Here is a 27,527-nt window from a genome sequence, read left to right on the forward strand (position 1 = left end):
AAGGGTTCAGACTTGCTGACTTATACCAATGGATAGCATATTTTCTGCAGCTCTTGCTCCATCAATGACATCTGCAAGAGCAGAGAATAATAAAAGAGCAGTCCCTTGCCTATTGATCATGCCTGATGTCTAAGGCTAAGAGAATCCTCATTTTAGTAAGAGGACTTATGGGCAAACCTTTTGCTTAATAAATTTGTTATTCATATGCTCTATATCTGTTATTGTTTCCTATCACACAGCTGTGTAAAGTTTTCCCTAAAGTGACAAATATAAATGTGGTCACTTGTTCAGTCTTCTGCTTCTTCCTCTGGTCATAGGCAACTTATTCCTCCGGTACTGGAAATGTCCTCAGTCAGTCATCTTAGCTGTGTTTCTATATTAAAGTTTAACTTTCATCCTGATACATATAAGTAAAACTGAGCAATTTAAATACAAGCAGAGACCTGCAAAGAACTTGCAGGCAGGGGGTATCCCACCCCCTTGCTCTTATTTCCTCCCCTCTCCTGCATCCCTTCTCTGACACCCCCCTCTTTCTTTTTAATTCACACCCTTTCTTTATGCCTCACCTCTTTTCTGTCACCCCCAGCCTCTATTGCCAGCTGTGAGGAGGCAACAGCTCCCATACACCCTGCCTCTAAGTTTTGCTAGCTTGGTGGGCCAGTGATGACTCCTGTAGCCTCCAACGGCCTCCAGTTTGTAGGAAAATCTTACTTCAGAGCAAAGACACCAGTCCACAGATTTAAGTATCTACAGACTGGGGCACATTTGCTTATCATCTTTTATATATAATTTCCCTTTCATCTTGGCAAATCTCTGCTCCCTCATTGGTTGGGACTGGATGGGACTGTGGTGCATCAACCTTTGGCCTGTCAAACTATCCATTAAATGCTCTTGTGTTGCATTGACTGATTCTGCTCTCCCCCACCCCAGGACAGATGAGAATTGGCCCCCTAGGGGAAATTATTAGGCGGTGGCTGCTGCTAGACAACTAATCTTGCTTCTCTCAGTAAAAAGCAACCAGGCTTGGTTCTCTCAGTAGAAGCTGGTGGGGGAGGCCCTTTCAAGTCCTATTTTGGCCTTTGAAGGAGAACTCATTGGTTGACTCCACTCCTCTCTCCCACCCAAGTGGCTGTTGCTAGCCAGTCAAGTTTATTCTGTCAGTAAAAGGCAACCAACCTTGGTTCTGGCAGTTGCTGCTTCTCCTCACTCTCCCATTGGCTAAGCTGCCTGTCACACTGCTTTGCAGAAGAGGGAAAGATAGCCTTCCCTTGCCTAGCTGAGGGATGGAGAAGGAGGGAAAAAGCCATAGAGAAAGCCTTCCCATGATTAGCTGAGGAACGGAAGAGGAGGGAAGGCTTTGTCTCAGTTGGCTGAGGATTCCCTCAACTGGCTGAGGACTCCTCCCTATCCTCCTCTAGGGAAGGAAACACTCAGTGACAGGGGAGAAATGGTGTCCTGTCGGAGTAGGTCAGATACAGAGAGAGACAGATAGGGAGGGAAAACGAGAGACAGAAAGAGATTTAAGTCAACGTTATCAGAGAGAGAGAGTTGTTCTGAAAGGTGCCATCAAAGGCCTCTGAGAAAGAACTTATTGGGGCCAGCCCTAACTATGGCTGCCAGTTCCAGGTTGGTGGGAAATTCCTGGAGATTCTGTGCTGGAGTTTGAGGAGGGCATAGCAGTTACGACTTCAGAGTGGGTCTGCCAGACCCAGGTCCTTGCTGTGGAAGCTGATTGGGTGATTTCATTTTCTTTAAATAGTTTTGTATGCCTTGGGCAATTTGTTCTTTCATGGTGTCATCCAATAATTTCCCCCCCTAAAATTTCCAGTGCCTTTCTGTTTGTATTTGTCTAAATGGTTTTAATGTACAAAGGATTGGTGTACTGCCTGACCAAATATTAATGCCAATTTGTATGTCTGATAAAAATTTCATTAAGGATTGGGATAGAATTATGTAATGAATTGGGATAGAATTATGTAATCAATCATAAATGTTATGTCTTGCTGAGTAATAGGTATAATCTCTCTCATTTTGGTGGGAATGATGCCATAAATCATATAGACCATAGCTTTCAAGAAGGCAAGATAAACCTGTATGTGTGTTACCCAAGTTTTGAGGGTTGGGCTGCCTATGTGTTCTGTCTAAAGCCTTATTGGCTATCAGATTAAAGTCCCCTCCTAGTATAACATTATCAGTTTGGAAGGCTTATAGCTGCAGTAATGACTGGTTTAGAAATTCTAACTGATTCATATTTGGAACATATAAGGTTGCTGGTGTTAAAGGAAAGCCTTCCAAACTGCCTTTTACAAAAAGGAATTTACCTTGAGGATCAGAGATGGTGTCCTGTAGTTCAAAGCAGATGTGCTTGGCAAGTAAAATGGCTACTTTCCTCGATTTTGAGTTCCCAGGGGCAAGGAGTTGAGTAGCAAACCAGGGGGATTTCAAGACTGGGTGATCTTTAGATTTCAGATGTGTCTCCTGTAGGAACAAAATGTCAGGCTTATCTTTCATAATCTGAGAGAGTACACATTTTTGTTTGAGTTTGTTGTTTAAGTCATAACTTTTAAAGGATTCATTTTGCAAGTTAAACACTCTAAATATGCTAATAACCTAGTCACAAAATTCTAGAAATATGCTATTGTATTCTATAAGTATTAAGGTCACCAAATACCCAATGTAAAACTCTAAGTCTATACTACTAAATTTAACTTCAAAAATATCTATCTAGTTCCTGTTATTGAAATCTTAACTGGTAAGTTCTTATACTAAGCTTCACTTAAGTTCCACACTTATACCTACTCTAACCAACAAAATAAAACAGCAGTTATAACACTATTAACACAGCAAAGAAGGCAAGGAAAGAAGAACATAACCCTCCTCCCCCAGCCCCCCCTTTATACTCATAAATCAGGTATCAGGTATTCTTCATTGAAATCAGTTCTGAAAGCTTCCACGTCTTCAATTAGAAAGTCAACAGCAAATGTTCAGTTCATAGGTTTCAGGTCTTTTCAGGGATGGGAATCTTGCATTTCTTCTCTGGGTTAAGTGAGAGCTTCCTCTTAGCTGTTTTCTTCAGTAAGTCTGCAGGGACTTCCAAGTGTAGAGCCTTCAACATAGTAATTCCAGAGGCCAGATCCATGGCTACATATTGTTTGCTAAGAGAGGAGCACTTGTAATTTGTACAGCATTGTCCATCTGTATTTTATATTGGCCTGCTGCAGTTTGGTGGTGATTGGATTCAGTGTTTTCCTGAGAGACAATACATCCTGAGGAAGATCTGGATAAATGGTAATTTTACAGTCCTGGTATTTTAAGTATCCTTTTTCTCTGGCTGTGTTCAGAAGCAAAGATTTAAATTGTGGATCAGGTATTGTAACTAGAATATCTCTGGGGAGCCTTCTGTTAGGAGACTTTGCATTCCCAATGCGATAAGCTTTATGAAGAATTAATGGAGAGTCATCGGTAAGGTTTAATTCTTGGGACAGCCAGGGTGTCAGGAAATCAATTAGATCATTAGAAGCTTCCACCTCCTCTGCAAAACCACGCAGTTTAAGGTTATTTTGTCTTACCGTGGCCACAAGCTGAAGAATACTATCATTTTGCTGAAGGTTTTCATCCTGTAAAGCCATGCCTAAGTTCAAGGCCGTGTTTGCAGTCTGCGCAGTTTGTGAGAGAGATTTAGTAAAGTTCTGTAGCTGATCATTAATTGGTTTCAATAACCCAGCCATTTGTGCAGAAAGTTTATCTAATAGAGACATCTCCATGGCCTGAAGAGACGTTTGTAAGGTGGCTTGAAAGAATTCCTCCATAGAGTCCTCGTTGTAGGCTGCGTTCCCTTCCCTGTCGTCAGGGAAAGTTGCCATTTTTAAAAAATCACATGTGCAGCAGTCATTACTCTACAAGGATTTTCTCCCTGGGGAGAGGCTTTAGCCAGTCGTTCTGACTTCTTGGGGGAAGGCAAGGTTGTTCCCCCAGCTTTTTGCATCGTTTAGAGCTGTAAGAGAACGATCCGGCGCTGGAACGGGAGGGAAATAGGGCTGTGGGGGTTAGAGCTCTCCTCTCACGCGTCTGCCATGATCGCCGGCAACGCTCCGCCCCCTGATTGGGTGATTTCAGACCACATACATTTCCAGCCTCACCTAACTCACAGGGTTGTGGTGCAGATCAAATAGGGGAGAGGAAATTGATGTATCCCTCTTTGTGCCCTCTGCCACTGTGTAGAAAGACTGTCCTTTTCCTGTGTAGAGACTGCATGGAGGGGGGAGGCGATGGAAAGCTGAAGTCAGAGGGGCAGATAAAGGAAAGGAGATAGAGTTGCCAACTCCAGGTTAGGAAATTCTAGAGATTTAAGGGGTGGAGCCTGGAAAGGGTGGGACCTTAGACTGCCATACATGCCACCCTCCAAACCAGCAATTTCCTCCTGGGGAACCACTGTTGCCAATCTCCAGTTGAGGGCTGGAGATCACTCAGAATTACACCTGCTCTCCAGATGGCAGAGATCAGCTTCCCTTGAGGTGGGGGAGGGAGTGAATGCCTTCACTTGGGTGGGTGGGAAGACAGCGGTGGGGGGGCACTCACCCAGAGCCTCCTTCTAGAGCCTGTTGTGTTTTTCTTCACAACGGGCCTTATTTCTAGTTAGAATATAAGATTCTGTCTTAGATTCAGCCACATCTTGAGAACGTGGGATGTATTAGATGTGGAGTCCTTATGGAATTACTGAATTATCTTCTATTTTCTTTTGTACCACCCACTAGTTCCGAATTAGAGGTGCTTTTTTTTTTTTACTTCTATGAAGTCTGTTTGTATTCAGTCAAGTGCAGCCATACTGCTGTAGTTTAAACATATGTAAGAATTTTACATAAGGTCCAGATGTCCTCAATGAGGGCCAGGACTTTTTCAGTCCTGGTCTTGACCTAGTGGAACTCTCTGCCAGAAGACATCAGGGCCCTGCGGGATATTTTGCAATTCTGTAGGGCCTGTAAAGCAGAGATGTTCTGCCAGGCTTTTGCCTGAGGACAGCAATGGTTGCTGGGCTGGCACCCCACTCCCCACTCCACTTAGGTGAGGGATTGTACCCAATGCCTAGAAAGCAGAACTGTAGCATGTTATAAAGAATGTCCATTGGGTTGCAACTGTTTTTAATTAACTGGTTGTATTGATTTTATGTGTATTTCCTTGTTGTACATCGCCTAGAGCCTGGCGTCAGCTGGGATGAGGTGATTCATAAATTTGATGATGATGATATAGGATGCAGTTAGGATCTCTCAAAAGCAGTACACACTTTACCAATGACTGCCAATGGGAAGTGACTTGTGATTCTGCAGTTTTCACCCACTTTTCAGACTAAGATAGCATGTGAATAAGCTTAGAATTGGTGGGAACTCCGGGGGCAGTTGTAATTTGGGGAGGCTGCTAAACATGCTCCTTTGACACACAGGCTGTCTAGTCCAATCCAACCACCTGCTCAATACAAGGTCAGCCCTAAAGCATCCCTGACAAGTGTCCAACAAACCACTGCTTGAAGACTGCCAGTGGGGGGGGGGGGAGGTTCACAACCTCCTTGGGCAGCTGATTCAACTGCTGAACTACTCTTACTGCAAATTCTCCACCTCAGTATCCCTTCCCACCCCTAACTTAAACCCATTATTGTGAACCCTATCTTCTGCTGCCAAAAGGAACAGCTCCCTGCCCTCCTCTTTCAAATAACTTGGATAACGAAATACACTATGCATATGCCACAGGAACTCTTTCAATTAATATTCAATGATAGGCCCTAGAATAAAAAAATTGTAAACAACCATACCAGTCCACACAGAATCCAAAAAACAAAATCTGCATTATTTCTTCTATTATTGGTATTCAGTACCAACTAAATTGAGGAGCAAAATCAGGTTTTGGTGGTAATACTGGATGAATCCCGGTTTCAGGTAAACCTTGGTGCACCCCCTCTTTTCATAGTGGAATGTATCCCGCAGTAAAAGAGTCCTGTGGCACAAAGTGTTAAAGCTGCAGTACTGCAGTCTTAAGCTCTGTTCATGACCTGAGTTCGATCCCTGGTGGAAGCTTGTTTTCAGGTAGCTGGCTCGAGGTTGACTCAGCCTTCCATCCTTCCGAGGTCGGTAAAATGAGTACCCAGCCTGCTGGGGGGAAGTATAGATGACTAGGGAAGGCAATGGCAAACCACCCCGTAAAAAGTCTGCCGTGAAAAAACGTTGTGAAAGCAACGTCACTCCAGAGTCAGAAACGACTGGTGCTTGCACAGGGGACCTTTTCTTTCCATATCCAGCAGTAACTGCACGCGAGGGGCTCATCGACTAACCTCGGGCTGTGGCCATCCTCCAAGAAAAGACGACTTTTGGCTCGACGGCGTGTTGTTGGTTTTACGGGGGCTCGGCCAGCAGGGGGCACCGGCGAGCCAGGCAGGACTGCAGCCTCCAGCCGGCTGGGCTGCCTCAGCCTGCGATGGGTCGGTCGGAAAGCGGCAGGGCAGGAGGCTGAGGAGGAGGAGGAGGAGGAGGAGAGCCGCCAGAGGCAGCGGCGGCGGCAGTTCGACAGCGAGGGCGGGAAGAAGGGCAGGCTGCAGAGCCCCTGCGAGCGCCCCAGCTCCGGAGCGCTGGATGGTGGAGCAGTGAGGGCGGACGAGGAGCCGGCTGAGGAATGCGGCGGCGGCAGCTGGGGCCCGGCGGCTGGGAGAGGAGCCCTTTCCTGCTCCAGCTGCTCCTGTGGCTGCACTCGCCGAGCCTGGCGGAACCCGCCGCAGCCCAAGGTAAGCGAGGCCCGACAGCGCGGCGCCTCTTCCCCTTCTGCCAGGCGGAGGATGCGCCGCGCTCTGCTTGCCCCGCGAGCCCGAGCCCGAGCGGGGGCAGAATGCCTTGCCTTGGGCGGCGTCGCAGGGACGCTGTTGGGCGCCTTCGCAGACCGCGTGGGCCAGGGGAGCATCCGCTTCGCTCTCCCCGTCTTGCTCTCTTCTAAGTCTAGATCTTCAAAAAGAAGACAAGCCCGTGATTTGTGGGAGAACATTCTGCACAAGCTCAGGAACACTCCGTGGCTCCTTCGCATCCTGCTCTAAGGATGAGGCCAGAAGCCGAGACGCAACTCGGGGGGGGGGGGAGGAGGAGGGGTTCAGACGGGCCTGCCTCGGAGCCTGGCGATCGGGGCCACTCGACTTGGCCGCTGACAGTTGCTCCCCCTCTCCCGCCCTAGCCCGTCCTGTTTGTTTTGCTCCCTCCGGAGCCAGAACTGCTGCAGGAAGCAAGCGGGCCTCTCCCCGCCCCCCTCCGCTTTCTCCATGTTTAGCAAAGTTTGCGTTTTGTTGAATGAAATTGGGGGCTGATGCGGGAGTCTGAATAAACAAAAGCCTCGAACCGCCTAATTGTTACTTTATCGCTTCCACATTTTGGCAGTAAGATCTGGGTGCGTGCGTGCCTTGTGGTGACGGCATCGCCAAAGCCGACGGGGAACTTTTGGTTCAGGATGGCTGGTGTGTGTGGGTTCCCAAGCCTCCAGCCTCAAGCTTTACCTGAACTGGCTGCTCTGAATGTTTCCATTGTGGCGGTGCCTTTTTTTTTTTTTTTTTGGTTTTGTTTGTTTTAAGTCAAGCTGGTAAGGCAAGCCCAGGCAGTATTAATATCTCTGCGAGAAACCTCTAGGGTTCCCTCTGGGACATCGTGAAAGGGAGGATCGGCTGCTGGGGTGGATTCCGTGTAGTCGTTCTTGCAGGAGGGAGCTGGGGAAAAGTTGATTGAGTCCAGGCCAAAGGTATTGGAGACTGTGTTGAAGCAAGCAGGACCAAGCAGCTGGCTCCCCCCATCTGCAAGGGTGGTCACTTCCTGGGCTACAGGCCTTTACAGTTGTCCAAAAGAACTCTGGGAAAGAAAAAATTGGTCATTGTATATAGGTTGTGGCAGAGGGATCCTAATAGTGCATGATAGTAAATTGGCTGGGATTTTTAAAAATTAGATCTCTACTGGAGACTGCATGTCAGGGTGGCCACTCAGCATGGATTAGCTAAACCCCTTTCTTCAATCCCCAGCTGGGAAAACCTAATGCTGGTGTAGTCCTGTTGAAGTAGCACAGACCTGGCTGCCTGGCAAACTTCGGAGAGCCCCAGAGGAAAATGCTCTAAGCTTTTCAAGCAGACACCTGCCCTAAAGAATGAGAAAGGAAATGACCCTGACAGATTAGTACCTGCGGTTGCTCTCCTTTGTCTCTTCCATCCCTTTCTTCCCTGTTATCTCTCAAAGTCCCTGGGGCAGGGATGCCTCTAAACTAAGTATTGTATTCCTGATGGTGCTGGATTAATAAAAATAATCATATTGGGTATTAGTGTCTGAGAATGAAGAATATGGGCCGTGTTGGTTTTCCAGAGTATTTCACTTGGATTGTAAGAGTGTTTTCTGTATATACAGTATGGGAAATAGTTGGAGGCTGAAGGTCTGGTTTATACTGCTTGATGACTCAACACTTGACTGCAGCTGTGTGTGTGAATTAGGGTTGCCAGGTATGTGTTGGAAAATACCTGGAGACGTTGGGGGTGGATCTAGGAGAGGGTGAGGATCGGAGAGTGGAGGGGCCTCAGCCTGGTACAATGCCATAGAGTCTACCCTTCAAAGCAGTCATTTTCTCCAGGGGAAAAAAATCGCCGAACAATACTTTAAATGATAAACAAGTTATCTTAATTGGATTTATATGAACGCCTTCTCGCACTATCAAGTACAGCTTTTTAAAAGTCCATGACAAATAGCTTCCGTAGTCCTGTGGTATACTGACTCTTTAAACTGAAAAGTTTTTAGATGATGCCATGCTTGTAATAAAGGAAAAAGAGATTTCCAGCGTTCTGCTGGTAGTCACAGAAGATTCCAAACCAGTAGAAATAGACAGCAATTCCATAGGAAAAGATCACAGGAGAGGATGACTGATTTCCCGCTCACCTTACGCCACTCTAAGGTTCCTCTTCTCAGTGGGACTTCCTTCTGATTTCACACTATCTGCCCCAGAGCTGCAGCTAGCATCGGCTTTTTCGCACCACAAACAGAAAGTGGTTTTTAGAGGTTTCTGTTTGCGGCATGAAAAAGCGAGTGCTAGCTGCAGCCCTGGGGCAGATAGTGTGCAATCGGAAGGAAGCCACACTGAGAAGAGGAACCTGAGAGCAGCGTAAGGTGAGTGGGAAATTGGTTCATGAGAAATCTAGACCTTTGTGGTAGTTTTGCAACCTTCATCTGCTCTCTCGTGTACACAGTTCCTTTCACAGAGCCACAATGTACAATATTTTTACATAGGTTCAACACATACGACTTATCATTCTGTTCTCGGCTTTTATCGTTCTGTTCTTGGGAGCTGATCTCTGCCAGCTGGAGATCAATTGTAAAAACAGGAGGTTTCCAGGCCCCACCTGGAGGCTGGCAACCCTAACATGACATTTTTCTGTCATGTTGTTATTGATAGTGTCTCATTTACACATACAGTTGCCAACAAAAGCTGGAGAGTCTAGTTGTAAAGGTAAAGGTAGTCCTCTGTGCAAGCACCAGGTCATTACCGACCCATGGGTGATGTCACATCATGATATTTTCTTGGCAGACTTTTAATGGGGTGGTTTGCCATTGCCTTCCTCAGTCATCTACTAAATGTACTGACTGCATTATTGTTGTAATTTTGCAGAGTCTTAACTTAGGATGGTGCACTGTAAGCGCAGTAAGTAGTGTGCCAGGTTCTTGTCTAATAGTCACAATAACTCAGTAAGTGCCCCTGGATTCATACATTTAATCACTGTTGTGGTCATTATCAAACATAAATGTGTGAAGGTTAAATACATTGTAAATATGGGATGTGCTTCTGAGCAGGCAAAATTGCACTGCATTGAAGAACTGGTCTAAGCAGAATCTTAGTGCAGGATTGATTCGAAAAGCCATCCCTTGAATAATAGAATCATAGAGTTGGAAGGAATCTCCAGGCTCACCAAGTCCAACCACCTGCACAATGCAGGAAATTCACAAGTATCTCCCCCCCCCACACACCCAGTGACCCATGCTTCAAGCTGAGAAGATGGCAAAAAACCACAAACCCCTATCCAGGATCCTTGGCAAACTATAGGATACTTTTTGCTTCCCTTTTAAAATGCAAGACTTTCCATATTTATGCTTATGCTTTTTTATAATGATGGCAACGAATGTCCCCATCCATTTATTTGGAACTCTTAACTGAAATGGTTACATAATCCAAATCAATAGAAGGGATCACTGTATCATATCACACTCCTAACCATTCTTAGATCCTTCTGAATGGAAATAACATAGATCACACTTGCCAGCAACCAGCTGCACAAAACAAGGCTGTGTTGAAGTCAGTGGCAAATTCATCACCTTTGTAGTCCACTTTTCTTCTGATGAGGTCTGTATGCAGACCTGTAGCCAGAAAATTTTGGGTGGAGGGGTCTGGGAGATAAAAAAAAATGGTGGGGGGGGCATGGGGCTTGGCTGCTTCTTCCTGGTTCTGCTTTTGGCCTCTGCCCACCCCCAGGTAATAGTCACTTCCCTCCACTACTCGTGAGAAAGCCCCTACCTACCTGAGCAGCCTGGAGCAGGCCACAGAGTCCAACCATGGGGGGAATTCTAGGGGAAATGCTGACAGGGAAGAAGTCACCCCCCTGGAGCCTTGCTACACCGCTCAAGCTCACCATCCACCTTCCCCAGCTTCTCCAGCCTGCCTGGCCCCAGCTGGCTCTCCCACTATTTTTCTTTGTGGTAATGTTATGAGAGAGCCAGTTTGGTGTAGTGGTTAAGTGTGTGGACCCTTATCTGGGAGAACCGGGTTTGATTCCCCACTCCACTTGCACGTGCTGGAATGGCCTGGGGTCAGCCATAGCTCTGGCAGAGGTTGTCCTTGAAAGGGCAGCTGCTGTGAGAGCCCTCTCAGCCCCACCCACCTCAAAGGGTGTCTGTTGTGGGGGGAGAAGTTATAGGAGATTGTAAGCCGCTCTGAGTCTCTGATTCAAGAAGAAGAGCGAGGTATAAATCTGCAATTCTTCTTGCTGTCACTCTCCCCCTCACTGTTGATCTCTTTTTCGCTGTCGCTCTCTCGCTTTCCCCCTCACTGTTGATCATTCTCTCTCCCCTTCTCTGTCACTCTCTCTTTTTCTTGCCCTTGCTCTCTCCTTTGCTGTCACTATCTTGCTGCCGCTCTCTCTTGTTCTTCCTCTTACTGTTGCTCTCTCGCTCTCCCCCTTGGTGTCTCTGTCACTCTTGCTCTCTCTGTTGCTATCTCCTGCTCTCTTCCTTTTGTTGCTCTCTCTTGTGCTCGCTCTCTCTCCCTCCCTTTTCTTCAGGTCCTGCTGCCGAATTATAATGTATTGGAGGCCCTCCAATAGAGGGGCGCTACAGAGGGGGGGGGCGTTGGATGGATTGGCCTGCAACCCCGGGCTCCATCATAGCTATGGGCCTGTCTGTATGGTGTACATGGAACACCTCATTTTCTCACAACAGTTCTTACAATGTGAATAACTTGTCCAAGGCCACCCAGCTACTGTTGCACAATGTAAATCTGGCTTTGCTATTAAGTTAATGTTTGACAGGGAGCCAAGCCAGTCCCAACTCCTTGATAAATGTATCTCCTTAATTGTCTGTGCTTGCAGACAGTGACTGTTGCATTCACAATTACCACAATTAGATGTTGACCTAAACATGGTAATGTGTGAAATTACTCCCATGACTAAGTAGAGCTTTGACCTTATGTTCACTACATGCAGCTGAAACACTGTACTGGCTATCATTTTTACCCTTTTTGAAACATATTTTTAATCTCTCTCTCGGCTTGACTTTGCGAACGAAGATTTAAGAAAGGTGCAGCAGTCGACGTCTGCTGCAAGCTCACTGGTGGCTGACAAGACCAATGCGGGACAGGCAGGTCCGGCCACAGTGGCTGCAGGGAAAAGTCTGATTTGGGGTTGGTGCTGTAGTAGTATGATTCTTCCTCAATCTCCTTTTGTCCTCAAGACCAGCTATGCGTGCGTTCTCAAAGGAAGAGACAGCCTGGTGGATGGTGTGCCTCCATGCTTTGCGATCTGAGGCTAGGTCAGACCACTGGTGATGGTTAATGCAACAGGTACCAAGGGATTTCTTCAAGGAGTCCTTGTACCTCTTCTTTGGTGCCCCTCTATTTCGATGGCTGGTGGAAAGTTCGCCATACAGGGCAATCTTGGGAAGGCGGTGGTTTTCCATCCTGGAGATATGCCCTGCCCAGTGCAGCTGCGTCTTCAAAAGCAATGCCTTGATGCTTGTAACCTCCGCCCGCTTGAGGACTTCAGTGTTGGTCACAAAGTCACTCCAGTGGATGCTGAGGATGGTGCGAAGGCAGCGCTGATGAAAGCGCTCAAGGAGTCGCAGGTGATGACGGTATAAAACCCACGATTCGGAGCCGTAGATGAGGGTTGTCATCACAACCGCTTTGTAAACATTGATCTTTGTGCCTTTTTTCAGATGCTTGTTGCTCCACACTCTTTTATGCAGTCGGCCGAATGCACGGTTTGCCTTTGCCAGTCTATTGTCAATCTCCTTGTCGATCTTGGCATCTGAGGAGATGATGCACCCCAGGTAGCTGAACTGCTGGACTGTCTTAATAATAAGTTTAATACTGAGGTATATGTCATAATGGTTGATAGGTGATAAAATAGTTTCAGTGAAAGCTCTTTTTAGGACTAAGGTATAATTAATTATTGAGAACAATACTGGCCCAATAAGATTATATCTGTTCTGATGTGGAAAGATGGGTAGAAGATGTTTATTTTGAGGAAAGCAACATTACCACAAAGAAAGCAAAAAATGAAAGTTAATAGGTAGGATTTCATTCTTTCTTAAGAATATCTTCTATGGAATTTTAAGTCTCTAATTTATCTTTCTAAAGACTTAAACCCTTTAATCCCCCTTTAGATAGTGTTCTGCTGGGTCTTTGCTATTTATATCTTTATCACACTTCCCCCAAAATATAGCCAATCTGTTTCTTAAGAGACTTGATGGATATTTTCGTCATAACTCTGAACATGCCTTTCCTTTTTCTTCCAAATTTAATTGCTTAGTAAAGCATTTTCAAATCTGGATGTGCATTCTGGTTGCCTTTTGGTATTATCCCAAAGCACGCTCCCTAAATGATGATGGCAATAAATATTTGACTTAAGTTCCTAGCAATGGGACGTATTGCTCTTAAGTTTATATATGTGACATTCCAGGAAGAAACTGCAACAAAGCAGTTACTTTAATATACAATTTTATGCATTTTTAATCATAGTATAATAGCTCCTAAGATTCCATCCATCAAATATTTGTGAAAATGAAAGCCTAACATAGTCGCTATTATTGCAAGATATTTTATTTCTCAGTGAGCCGATCTGACACATTCTTTAAGCATTTAGAGCAGACGAAATGTTGTACAGTGATAAATGCCAGAAAACCCCTGTCTGTAGTCAAACATTCAACCAAGTCAAGAATGCCTTTCTGTAGGTGGTAGCTTATCTTCTTTATTTAATTATGGTGTGCTTTATTAGCTGACTCCTGGTTCTGCAGGGGAGGCGGGCTGAGAGCAGCACAGCAAAGCTTTTGCTGGCAACCTGCTGACAAATTTGATGAGGCTGATGAAGATAGAAAAAATAATGGTAAAGATCATGCTTGAAGAGCTGTCCTGCTTAGCAAGGCAAAAATTGTGTTTGTTTTTACTAGTTCCTGCAATTTTCTTTATTTCAGTTTCTGGAGACTGTTGGGTATTCTGGAAAAAGTCTGTGAGATCTGCTCAGTGAATCGTTTCTATTTAACATCGTAAAACACTATATAATAATTACATTTTAAAGAAGTTAATGTAATTGCTGCACAAGCACAGTTATGCTAATTACAGAAACAAATTAGTATTGACATATCAAAACTCATTTACTAACGTTTATATTCTAATGCTTTTAATGTTTTCAACGCACTTGACCCATATCTGAACATTATTTCACTGATCATCTGAGCAAATCTGATTAATGAAATGTCAGATTCCATGCCACAATGGGTTTGTGATATATTATTTATTTATTTACCTCAGTAATACCTCTCCTTTCTCCCTAGTGGGGAACCTGAAGCAAATTACATTGTTCTTGTCTCCAAAGCAATGTGACATTGTAACCTAACAGCAACCTTGTGAGGTAGGTTAGACTGACACTGTGTGCATGGCAGGGTGGAGACTGAAGCCTGGGTGTTTCAGATTCTAGAGTGACATTCTAACAATCACACCACACTGGTATGAGAACTGCAACATGAAAACAGCTGTTCTTGAGGTTACTAAGAGTGGCTATGATTGGATATAAACTGGTTGTAGACTCAACAGTTCACTTGGCCACCTTTGCTGGAAGAGGGACGTAAGAGTAGCCCTACTGGATCGGACCAATAGTCCATCTAGTCCAGCATCTAACACAGTAGAATAATAGAACTATAGAATTGGAAGGGAATTCCAAGGTCATCTAGTCCAACTCCCTGCACAGTGCAGGAACTTCACAAATACCCCCCCCACACACACACATATGTCCCCAGTGACTCTGTCCTGCTCCATGCCCAGAAGATGGGGGAAAAAAAACTCCAGGATCCATTGCCTAAGTGCCCTGATGAAAAATTGCTGAAAGACCCAAAAGTGGCAATCAGCATTTCCCTGGGTGTGTAAGAAAGGGCCATGAAAACTGAACACTAGGGATGGGCACATAATGCAAAAATGGTGGTTCATTTTGTTTCATGGTTCATTGTGTTGCCTGATTCAGTGGTTTGGTTTATTTTGTGGGGTTTTTTCTTCAGTTTCCTGAACAATTTGTGGTTCATTGGTTCATTCTGTTCATAAAGGCATGGAATGGCCTCCAAGTGGGCTAGAGATGCCAAACTTGTGGCAAACATTTCAGTGGACTCTCCCCTATCTGCTTGCCAAGTTTGGTGCAAATTGGATTTTGGTGGGCTGAGCTACAGCCCCCCAAATCAGGTGTTCCCAGTAAACTCTTCTAGGAACTGGGGAAAGAAAGGGATGCTGCCCTGCAGCTTCCACTCAGTTTCATCCCCAGGATGCTTGGGAACTGACTAGATGTTGCAGCTCTGTTCTCCTGGCCTTCACTTCTCATCAGTTTCATTGAAAACTGATGAGACACAGGGGCTGGGAGAGTGGAGCTGTGGCATCTAGTCAGTTTCACTGGAAAGTGGCAGAAGTGCTGAGGATGGGAGAGAGTGGAACTGCTGCTTCTAGTCAGTTTCAGTGGAAACTGACTAGAAGTACATTGGGGAGAGTGGAGCTGTGGCTTCTTGTCACTTTCACTGGAAACTGATGAGAAGTGCAGGGGCCAGCACCAGGCTGTCTGGAAAACAAAGTAAACACAAACCAAATGATACACCAAGAAAAAAAAAGCCGGTTTGTGTTTGGGTGTTGCAGAATCAGCCAAACCAGTTTGTAACAAACCACAAATCGGCCGTTTTTAGCACGAATCCCTACTAAGCACTGATGCAGCCATTCCTGCCCTCCTCATGAGCTATCTAATTCACAGAATCAAACAGCAACCAGTGTACAAATAGTACTGTAAATACAAAATAATCACTGGAGTAAGACAACACTTTAGAAAGATAACAAGATATCTGTATTACAAGGAGTCAAGGTTAAACAAATAATACACACAACTACAAAAAGTCTGTCCACAAACGATAGCTTCCGTTGTTCCATGGGTTTCTGTCTCTTAAAGGGCCAATAGTCCCGCTTTAAATTCCAAACCACAGCTTCTGTAGATAAGAAAGTTCAGCTTGTTTTGAGTCATAAAGACTTCTATAGCATTGAAAAGAGACAGAATGCTCATGGCAAAATAAGTCCAAAAGAGGAGAGAACTCGCCACATATAGAACTTGCTGGCAGTTTCAAAGCCTTCCTCTACTCTCTCTCTAGAGTCTGTTGCAGTGAAGAAAAGACACGACACTTTGTTCAACTGATGTTTACACAGTTTGGTGTAGTGGTTAAGTGTGCGGACTCTTATCTGAGAGAACCGGATTTGATTCTCCACTTCTCCACTTGCAGCTGCTGGAATGGCCTTGAGTTAGCCATAGCTATCTCAGGAGTTGTCCTTGAAAGGGCAGCTGCTGTGAGAGCTCTCTCAGCACCACCCACCTCACAGGGTGTCTGTTGTGGGGGGAGAAGATACAGGAGATTGTAAGCCACTCTGAGTTTCTGATCCAGAGAGAAAGGCAGGGTATAAATCTGCAGTCTTCTTCTTCTACACTGTAGTTCCGAGGAAATATTGCATACTTATAAGAGAGAGGGGGGGGGGGGGAGAGAGAGAGCAGAGGAAGGCTTCAAAACCGCCAGCAAGTTCTAGATGTGGCAAGTTTTCTCCTCCTCTGTCTCTTTTCAATGCTATTGAAGTCTTTATGACTCAAAACAAGATGAACTTTCTTATCTACAGAAGCTGTGACTTGGAATTTAAAGTGGGACTGATGGCTCTTTAAGAGACAGAAACCCATGGAACAACAGAAGCTATAATTTGTGGACGGACTCTTTGTAGCTGCATGTATATTATTTGTTTAACTTTGACTTCTTGTAATATAGATACCTTGTTATCTTTCTAAAGTATTGTCTTACTCCAGTGATTCTTTGTATCTACAGTACTAATTCACAGAATCAGCATAGCTGTCAGATGGCCATCTAGCCTCTGTTTAAAAACCTCCAAAGAAGGAGAGCCCGCACCTCCCGAGAAAGCCTGTTCCAACCGTTCTGTTAGCAAGTTCCTCCTAATGTTTAGCTGGAAACTCTTTTAATTTAATTTCAACCCATTGGTTTTGGTCTGACCTTCTGGGACAACAGAAAACACTGCATCATCCTTTATATGACAACCCTTCAAGTACTAGAAGGTGGTGATCTCCTCTCCAGGCTAAACATTCCCATATCCTTCAACTTTTCCTCATAGGACTTGGTCTCCAGACCTCTCATCATCTTCATTGCCATCCTCTGGACATGTTCCAGCTTGTCTATATCTGTCAGATCTTGAGGGCCCCAGTTCAGTGGAGGGAGGCATCAGAGGCTCCCGGACATGCTTTATTATCAGTATGCAACACTCAGATCATGGCTGCAGGGAGATTAACACCACCTGTAATTGTTCACAGCCACCACCCAAGCCTTTCTTCTCTCTCTCTCTACCTCCAGCATCCCTGACCACAGGCTCTTCCTCCCTGGTGTTAATATCCCCCATAGGTCTGGAACTTTACACGTCTGATTGTGTTTCTAGCAGTCTGAGTAACAAAATAATTAAGTATGCAGATGATACAACATTGGTAGGGCTCATCTCTGAGGATGATGAGTCTGCGCATAGGAGGGAAGTTCAACAGCTGTCCCTTTGGTGTAAAGTAAATAATCTTATTTTTAATATAAATAAGACGAAGGAAATTATAGTGGATTACAGGAAGAGTAGTTTGGACATCCAGCCGTTGTTTATTGATGGTGTTATGGTAGAACAGGTGACAGAATGGAAGTTTCTGGGAATTACCATGAAACAAGATCTAACATGGGGGGCAAATACTTTAGCTCTAGAGAAAAAGGCCCAGCAACGACTATACTACTTAAGACTCTTAAGATCACTACAACTGTCAGGGAGTCTGCTGGTTGCCTTTTATCGTAGTTCCATTGAGAGCATTTTATCTTATTGCCTCTGCGCGTGGTTTGGGAGCTGCACGGAAGCAGAGAGAAGGGTGCTCCAAAGAGTGACGAGAAGAGCACAAAAGATTTGCGGATGTTCTCTCCCCTCATTGGTGGGTCTGTATAATATGGGGTGTAAAAGGAAGATACAAATGATCCTAAGGGACCCTTCACATCTGGGCCATTTGCTATTTGAGATCTTACCGTCAGGTAGACGATATAGAGTGTTGAAGGCTAGGACAAACAGATTTAAGGACAGTTTCTATCCAAGTGCTGTGGTTAGGTTAAATGCAGGGTTATGAAGGATTATCTGTTTTAGATGTATTTAAATGGTTTTAATGGTTTTATGAATGTCTATCTGTTTTAGATGTATTTAAATGGTTTAAATGGTTTTAGATGTATTTTAAATGGTTTATGAATATGTGTGTTTGATGTGTTGGTATGTTTGTGGAAGAGCACCTCATTTCGTTGCTCTCTTTTTGTGGAGAACAATGACAATAAATTTATCTATCTATCTAACTTCATCTCTGGTCGCCTGAATTTGGCTCATTTCTTCAGACTCCCTTCCTGAAAATAGGGGCTGTGGCATGGGTACATGCCCCACACTTTCCTCAGTGAACCCAGAAGCAAAAAAAAACGGTTGCTGAGCTTCTCTGTCATTTCCCCATCTTCTTTTACCAATCCCTTTGTTCCTTTGTCAAAGAGCCCCTCTGCTTCTCTGGCTGGTTTCCTGCTCTGGATATGCTCAATAGCCAGTGAAAGCTAGACTGGTCCAGATTTCTTCAGTACATATTTTATTTTAATTTTCTCCTAGCCCTCCTAAACCAGCTGTCATCTCAGAGGCAGATTGTGAAGTTTCTGTACCTTTCCTTAGCTTCCTGTTGTGGCTCGTCACCACACTAGCACTAACACTGCAGGACCAGGGGAGGAACAGCATGTTATCAGCGTACTTAGATTCTGACACTTGTATTCTTGTTGTAAAGGAGATAAAGATCAAAGTACTACGTAAAAGGAATAATTTTGAATGTGTGGTGTTAAATATGCCTACCCCTATTAGGTATGCATTGAGTTTTGTAAAAGCTTTGAGGATATGGTTTCAATAAAGCGTAGGAAATTTTAGATGTTTATTATAGCACTTTTTAAAAATTGTTTGTGCAGTTTCTGGTCATGCAGGTTTGACTGCAGTTTTCCAGCACATGTCTTCATGTGTAGTCATAAAACATGGTAATCTATGCTAGATACACAAAAAGCTCTGTATCAGTATATATTTTTCATAAATGAAGTAGCTCTTCATGAACTGCTTTTGCAGGGGACATTTTATTCCATGTTTTAAGTATGATCCATCCTTCTCTCAGTTATTCTTCAGGGTTTCATCTGTTCTCCATATGCAGATTATGCATCCACATCAACATTGCAAAATTCAAAAATGGAAGTTTTTACTCTTTCTGCTGAGTCTGCAATCTTCCCATCATGATATGTCTCTGATCTCTTTGACCCATGCTCAGTAGAATAGCCAATGATATCTAGGTTGGTCCAGATTTTTGCAGTATAAATCCTATTGCATTGTTGTATTAGATGTCCCATTCTGTTAATTGCCTTGCCTTGCCTTACTCTATGTAATCTGCCTTGAATCTCTTTGAGAAAGGTGGACTACAAGTTATGTTTTAAAAAGTCAAATATTTGACATTCCCACCTTGGTTTTTATGTGTGCTCTTACAAACTTTAGTTTACCATAATTGCCAATGACCTTGCCCAGGAAACGTCAAATAAGAAATGTTCATACATTTGTTTTGTACACAAAACTAAAAATAATAAAATAAGATAGTAGAAAATTATTCAAACTTATGGTCCTATTTTCTTATTGGCACGCGTTGATTAGAATGCATCAGTCTTAAACACATAATGGAGGAGGGGGATGGAACAAGAGAACCACATGCTGTTTTCTCTTCAAAGTCTGAGGCAAGGAATTGTCAGAGGGGACACAGGAATTGGTTGTATCTTTGTGGTACTTTGACTGTCTTTTGAGCTTTACTGACAATCATCATGAAAGTGTCCTGCAAGACTTCACCAGCTTGAAGTTGATGGGTTCCTTAGTGCAGAAGGGGACATTTAGCTCAGTTTAAATAGAGACAGACAGTACTGTCAGCCTTAAAAGGTATATGAGAGCTTGTGCATGTATACAGGGACAATGTTTCTCCTGACAACAGCTCTTTACAATACAATTAGATGAGTTTTTGTCCCTGTCTTCAGTGTGAAGTGGCTTGTAGCCTGATAAGGAATTTCTGCACACAATATAAATACGTCACACGATATGAATAAGCCTATGAAGAGTTACTTGAGTCTAAGCCCATAGGATCAAACTGTGAATGTGATAGCTGAGGCCAAGGAAAACATCATGCTGAAGCTGGTGGGAAAGTAGAGATCATCATGACATTTTGCAAGATATCAGTGCTGTAGTCCTTTCTTGGGAATTTAATTACAGTCCTAATCTAAATATTGTAATTCTGATTGATGCCCTTGCAAAAAAGGCCTGTGTATCTTAAACTTTCCCAAGCAAGTGCTGGACCTCTGAAAGCATAGACAAAAATGCCTTCCCTGAGGTGTGACACTGGATACTGCTCTTTAGAGACAGGCAAAGAAATGCAATAGCCTTTCCAGACTCTGAAAATCTCACAGCTGAAAATGCTTCAAAACTCCTTAACTAAAAGCAGGTGCTTGTTATACAGATGTTATCTTGCATACCAAGAAAATCTCTAAAGTTGCTTGATGCAAAATAAAAACAAATACATGTGTGAAGGCCTTTAAATAAACCCCAGTTGTATTGTCAGAATGAGGGAAATAACAGGTTTCTTTTTTTCATCAGAAAGGAGCCCCTTAAATTGGAGAAATGCTTCTTAGGTTGAAGGAGACTTCAAACTTCACTAAGCAAAGTAGTATGGTATGTTGCAATATTTTGCTTACTAAGGCTTGTTGTATACTTATTTATTTAAAACATTTTTATGCCACCTTTCTACCTGATCAGGGCCCCCAAGATTGTACACATTAAAACATTTGAACATTTTTTTTTAGTTTTAAATAGTTTATTAAAATCTCAATACAAAAATAAAATAAAAGAATAAACCTCAGTATTACAAAGCAAAACTAAAACAAAATTGAGCAACACTGCAAAATAATATATATATATAGTTTAGCCATTCAGATAAACCATCAGACAATCAATAACAAATAAAATTCAAGTATCTCCTTGGTAATTTACAATATGACTTACTTTGAGAAGTCATGTATTGAAAAAAAGGAAGCAATTTCTCTTCACAATTTGACTTATACAATGGGCTATCAGATGTAAGTATTTGTGATGCCAATTTATCTGAAACCAGGATATCCCATACCTTTATAAACCATTTTCTAACAGTTGGAGCAGACCTTTTCTTCCAGTATTGAGCTATTCCAACTTTTGCAGCAAGTATTAATGAAGCCACTAAATATTGCTGCAATTTAGTAACTTTTGTATTTTCCCAAAAGTTTAAGAGTATAGACTCTGGAGAATTAGGAATAGTAGCTCCAGCTATACAGTTAATGATTGGCAGAACCTTGTTCCAGAAGCACTTTATAGGTGGGCATTTCCACCAGCAGTGCAAAAATGAACCAGGTGCCCCACATTGTTTCCAGCAATTTGGAGTTTTTACCGACTTACAGTGATAGAGTTTTTGAGGAGTCATGTACCATCTTGAAAAGACTTTGGGCGTTTTCGCACTGACCTTAATCAGCAGCGACGCCCCTCTTCACCGCGCAGGATCGGCGCGGATTTCGCACTAATTGCCGCGGAGCACCCGGAAGAGCCGGAAAGTCCCGCGGCTTTTGCGGCGCAAATGGAAACTGGTTTTTGGCGGTTTCCGTTTGCGCCGCAAAAGCCGCGGGACTTTCCGGCTCTTCCGGGTGCTCCGCGGCAATTAGTGCGAAATCCGCGCCGATCCTGCGTGGTGAAGAGGGGCGTCGCTGCTGATTAAGGTCAGTGCGAAAACAGCCTTTGTAATTTTGTAGTCTAATGTTGTTCAACTTTGATTTAAATAAACAGTTAGACCATATCATTTTCCATTGGGGCTCTCTCCTGGGTAATTCCATAACACCTCATGAAGAGTATTAGGATGGCAATAGTCCCATTCTGTAGAAACCCATTGTTTTGATGGTATCGGATATGAGTACAGCAATATTGCAGTTTCTATGCCATGCCTTTTGTTACGAGGATAACAATGACCATTTATTTCTGTTTAAGAGCTCATAAATGGATTTCAATACCCCCTTCAATCTCAGAAAGCCATCTTTAATAACTTTTTCAAAAGGTGTAAGATCTCTTTGCAAAGCATTTTTCAAATCATTCGTCTCAGTCATAGAAAAAAATTGTTGATATTTAAACCAAGGAATGTGAAATCCAATTTTTTTCTCCATCTGCTTTTGTGACCATAATTTCCCCCTGTATGTTAAATCACATAGTCTAAAAACATTTGCTTCTCTCCACTCTTTAAAGAATTTGGTGATCTACCAGGAGCGAACCAAGTCTGACCTAGAAAGGCACTCACAGGTGAGATCCCTGGTGCCAACACCCCTCTATATCTATCCCAGATAGCCAGACAGTGCAATAAAAAAGGATTCTCTTTTATTTTGAAGGGGATCTCTCCTGGTCAATTCCATAACACCTCATGAAGAGTATTAGGATGGCAATATATAGAAACCCATTGTTTTGATGGTATCGGATATGAGTAAAGCAATATTGATTTTAATTGAGCTGCCAAATAATATGTGTGCAAGTCAGGGAGTGCCAATCCTCCCAGACTGGAGCAATTAAAAATAACATTTAAAATTATAAAATAAAATAATTCAATAATAACATGGAATCAATAATAGAATCAGAATCAATAACAGGAGGGCTAATAACAGTTATTGGGGATATGCTAAACAAATAAGTCTTTACACATTGGCAAGAGACACCGAGAGAGAAGGAGAGAAAGAGATGAATCTCACTGAAGAGGGAGTACCAAAGTTTTGCTGTCATAACTGAGGGTGGGGGGGACAAAGGGAGAAGAAACCCAACCACAGACACAGTGTGGGTACTCAGAAGGCTGAGTGTAAGAAGCTTAAAAATAACCAAGTATTTATTACACAGTGTAAAGTAAAGGCAGTCCCCTGTGCAAGCACCAGTCGTTTTTGACTCTGGGGTGACGTTGCTTTCACAACATTTTCACGGCAGACTTTTTACGGGGTGGTTTGGCATTGCCTTCCCCAGTCATCTAAACTGTCCCCCCAGCAAGCTGGGTACTAATTTTACCAACTTTGGAAGGATAGAAGGCTGAGTCAACCTGGAGCTGGCTACCTGAACCAGCTTCTGCTGGGATCAAACTCAGGTCATGAGCAGAGGGCTCCGACTGCAGTACTGCAGCTTTACCGCTCTGCGCCACGGGGTTCTTACACAGTGTAACAATTGACAATTAAAAACAAGATAGATGCACAGAGATGCTAAAATCCAACCTACAAAAATTATACATCAACTAAATGTAAGTCATATTACAAAATATCAGAAAAAGCCACTAGGTCAGACAAGTTTAGGCTATGGGAGCCTTCTTCAGTGGCCTAAAACCAAGTAAAACAAATTGTAAAACATAAGTGCCAGACAGGTTTGTAATATTTCCTGAAAATAATGAAAATATATCATTTCTCGTGAAATATCTTCCATGTCCCTTTAAACAAATTTTTATTCTCATCCCTTTTCGTTAAAAATAATTTAGAAATTTTTAAGAAGAAAATTCTGTTTATAAATACAGATCTGTCTCTGGCCACAGATATGCTGGATACATGGCCAGAGACAGGTTTATATTTATAAATAGAATTTTCTTCTTAAACATTTCTAAATTATTTTTTAATATAAAAAGGGATGACAATTATTTTTTTAAAGGGGCATGGAAAATATTTCAGGAGACCTGTCTTCTTTTCCACAGAATAATTGGAAAGAGACACTATTCTCTTAGTGGTTTGACACAGAATTATATACAGATCTGACTTTCATGTGAAGCCCAGCCTTATATTGTAAGTTATTATTACTCCCTTCAAGCCTATTAAAAATCATTAATGATAACATAATAATGACATATTTTTATTATTTTCAGGAAGAACTGCAAACCTTCCTGGCCCTTAAAATTTTATCATTTGTTGTAAGTGTAAGCTACTTGTTTTTATGCCACTGAAGAAGGCTTTCATAGCCTAAACTTGTCTGACCTAGTGGCTTTTTATGAGATATTTTGTAATATGACCAATGTTCCCTCTAAGCTGCAGAGTTTTGTGAACAAAAATTCTACTTTGTGAGCTATTGGCATTAAAGTTGTGAGCTGCTGCATCAATTAGTGTGCTCTGGGGTCATCCTTCCTGAGCGAAGACAAAAAGGTGTGAGATGGAGGCTAAAAATCTGTGAGCTAGCTCACGCTAAGATTAGAGGGAACGCTGAATATGACTCATGTTTAATGTATAACTTCATGTGTAATGTTGATGTATAACTTCTGTAGGTTGGATTTTAGCATCTCTATGTATCTATCTTGTTTTTAATTGCCAATTGTTGCAGTGCGTAATAAATACTTCATTATCTATACACTTGTTATACTCAGTGTCATGACTGAGCAAGCTGAGCATGACTGTTCTTGGGTTGCCATCCATCTAGCCTCAAATAGTGGAGGTAACCAAGGCTGGGTCTCCAAAGATAGCTAGGTTCATATAGGAGGAGGTGGTCCTTAAAGTCTCTCGGTCTCAGGCCACACAGGACTTTAAAGGTATTGATCAGCAGCTTGAATTGAGCCTGGAAGCAATTTGGAAGCCAGTGTAGATGGAAGAAGACTAGAATGATATGGTGCCTACAACCCATCCAAATCAACAGTCTGGTCACAATATTCTGCACCAAGAGCAGCTTCTAGACTGTTTTCAAGGGCAACTCTATGTAAAGTGAATGCAGTAATCAAATCTAGATGTTACCAGGGCATGCAGTACAGTGGCAAGAACTTTTCTGCCCAGGAAGGGCTGCAACTGGCTCACCAGTTGAAGCTAGGGAAAGGTATCACTGGCTACTGCTGCCACCTGTTTATTCAACAGAAAGCCTAGTCACTCCCAAGCTGTGAACCTGCTTCTTTCCTGCAACCCCATCCAGAACAGGGGATAACTCATTTCCTAGGTCAGATCTTGCCAACCAGTAATACTTCTGTTTTGTTGGGATTAAGGTTTTCAGTTTGTTAGCCCTTATTCATTCAAAAATGTGCCTCCAGGTACATATACACAGTTTCCACAGCCTCCCAGGAATCTGCTGGTAGCACAAGAGAGCTGAGTGTAATCTGCATATTGGTGACAACCCAGTCTAAATCTCAGAATGACCACTCCCAAAGCTTTACGTACATGTTGGGAAGACCTGGGGGACAAGATGATCTACTCTAGAACCAGCGAGAAAGAAGCTTCACAGTAAGTGAAACAAAGCTTCCGTTTGGAGGGTGGCATATAGAGCATAGTACCTGTTTTGAGGTCCCACCCTCTCCAGGCTCCACCCCTGTAAATCTCCAGGAATTTTCTAACCTTGGCAACCCTATCTCCTCCCCTTTATCTGCCCCTATCACTTCAGCTTTCCATCGCCTCCCCCCTCCATGCAACCTCTACATAGGAAAAGGACAGTCTTTCTACACAGTGGGGGGGGGGGTCAAAGAAGCTTACATCAATTTCCTCTGCCCCCTTTGATCTGCACCACAACCCTGTGAGGTAGGTGAGACTGGAAGTGTGTGACTGGTCTGAAATCATCCAGTCAGCTTCCACAACAAGAGCCTGGGTCCAGCAGACCCCACTCTGAAGCCCTAATTCCTATGCCCTCCTCAAACTCCAGCACAGAATCTCCAGGGATTTCCCACCAACCTGGAACTGGCAGACATAGTTAGGACTGGCCCCAATGAGTTCTTCCTCAGAGGCCTTTAGTGGCACCTTTCAGAACAACACACTCTCTCCCTGATAACGTTGACTTCAATCTCTTTCTGTCTCTCATTTCCCCTCCCTATTTGCCTCTCTCTGTATCTGGCCTACTGTGACAGGACACTATTCCCCTCCCTCCCGTTTTATTCCCAGAGGAGGATAGGGAGGAGTCCTCAGCCAATCAAGAGAAAGCCTTCCCTCCTGCTCCCTCCCTCAGCCAGTCATAGAAAGGCTTTCTCTATGGCTCTTTTCCTCCTCCTCCATCCCTCTGCCAGTCAAGGGAAGGCTTTCTTTCTCTTCTCTGCAAAGCAGTTTGACAGGCAGCTCAGCCAATGGGAGAGTAGGGAGAGGCAGAAACTGCCAGAACCAAGGTTGGTTGCCTTTTACTGACAGAATCAGCTTGGCTGGCTAGCAACAGCCACTCGGATGGGAGAGAGGAGTGGAATCAACCAATGAGTTCTCTTTCAAAGGCCAAAATAGGACTTTAAAGGACCTCCCCCACCGGCTTCTGCTGAGAGAACCAAGCTTGGTTGCTTTTTACTGAGAGAAGCAAGATTAGTTGTCTAGCAGCAGCCACCGCCTAACAGTTTCCTCAGGGGGGCAATTCTCATCCTGGGGCCAGCAGTGAGTAGGGGAGAGCAGAGTCAGTCACAAGAGCATAACTGCCCATTACCTTAATATAAATTCTGACTCTGTTCTCCCCTACCCACTACTGACCCCAGGACAGATGAGAATTGCCCTCCTGGGGAAACTGTTAGGTGGTGGCTGCTGCAAGACAACTAATCTGAGTTCGGTTGCGGAGTGGGTGGCATATAAATCGAAAATAAATAATACATACATACATACATCTGGAACTTCACTAGGAGGATGAAAGCAGCTTACATTAATTTTGGGCTGTGGAAAATAAATCAGTATTCATTTTCCCTTTCTGCTGCTCCCGCTGTGCTCTAAATTTCCCCTCTCTGAAGTTGTTTTGGGCTATAAATGGGACAGTAGGCAATGGTTATTCAATCTGTAGTGCTCATCAGACAGTGAAGGTTAAAAATTGATATAGGTTACACGCTAGGGGGCCAATTCTCATCTGTCCTGGGGCCAGTAGTGAGTAGGGGAGAGCAGAGTCAGTCAGTGCGACACAAGAGCATTTGATTGATAGTTCAACAGGCCAAAGGTTGATGCACCACAGTCCCACCCAGTCCCAACCAATGTGGGAGCTCAGATTTGCCAAGATAAAAGGGGAATTATATATAAAAGATGCTGTTGACTAGATATCACTGGGGAGCAACTGGTGAATGAACTTTCTGGGAAATCTTTATGCCATATTAAGTCTTCAAGGGAAATTAGTGTGTAACTTATATCAATTTTTAACCTTCACTGTCTGATGAGCAGTACAGATTGAATAACCATTGCCTACTGTCCCATTTATAGCCCAAAACAACTTCAGAGGGGAAATTTAGAGCACAGTGGGAGTAGCAGAAAGGGAAAATGAATACTGATTTATTTTCCACAGCCCAAAAGCTGCTTTCATCCTCCTAGTGAAGTTCCAGATGTATGTATGTATTATTTACTTTCGATTTATATGCCGCCCACTCCGCGGCCACTCAGATTAGTTGTCTCGCAGCAGCCACCACCTAACAGTTTCCCCAGGGGGCCAATTTTCATCTGTCCTGGGGTCAGCAGTGGATAGGGGAGAACAGAATCAGAATTTATATTAAGAAGAAGAAGAAGACTGCAGATTTATACCCCGCCCTTCCCTCTGAATCAGAGACTCAGAGCGGCTTACAATCTCCTATATCTTCTCCCCCCACAACAGACACCCTGTGAGGTGGGTGGAGCTAAGAGGGCTCTCACAGCAGCTGCCCTTTCAAGGACAACCTCTACCAG

General features: G+C 43.6%; 1 protein-coding gene across 1 annotated transcript in view; it reads left to right on the plus strand.

The window, feature by feature from the left end:
* The first annotated feature begins 6,530 nt into the window (after positions 1-6,530).
* Positions 6,531-27,527, plus strand: part of ROR1 (receptor tyrosine kinase like orphan receptor 1) — a 325,748-nt gene continuing 304,751 nt past the window's right edge. Inside the window, exon 1 of the mRNA XM_060231943.1 lies at positions 6,531-6,766. Within this exon, the coding sequence (XP_060087926.1) occupies positions 6,658-6,766 (109 nt within the window). The 5' untranslated portion in view covers positions 6,531-6,657. The remainder of the gene's footprint in view (positions 6,767-27,527) is intronic.

Source organism: Heteronotia binoei, chromosome 2, assembly GCF_032191835.1.
Source record: "Heteronotia binoei isolate CCM8104 ecotype False Entrance Well chromosome 2, APGP_CSIRO_Hbin_v1, whole genome shotgun sequence".
Lineage (NCBI taxonomy): Eukaryota > Metazoa > Chordata > Lepidosauria > Squamata > Gekkonidae > Heteronotia > Heteronotia binoei.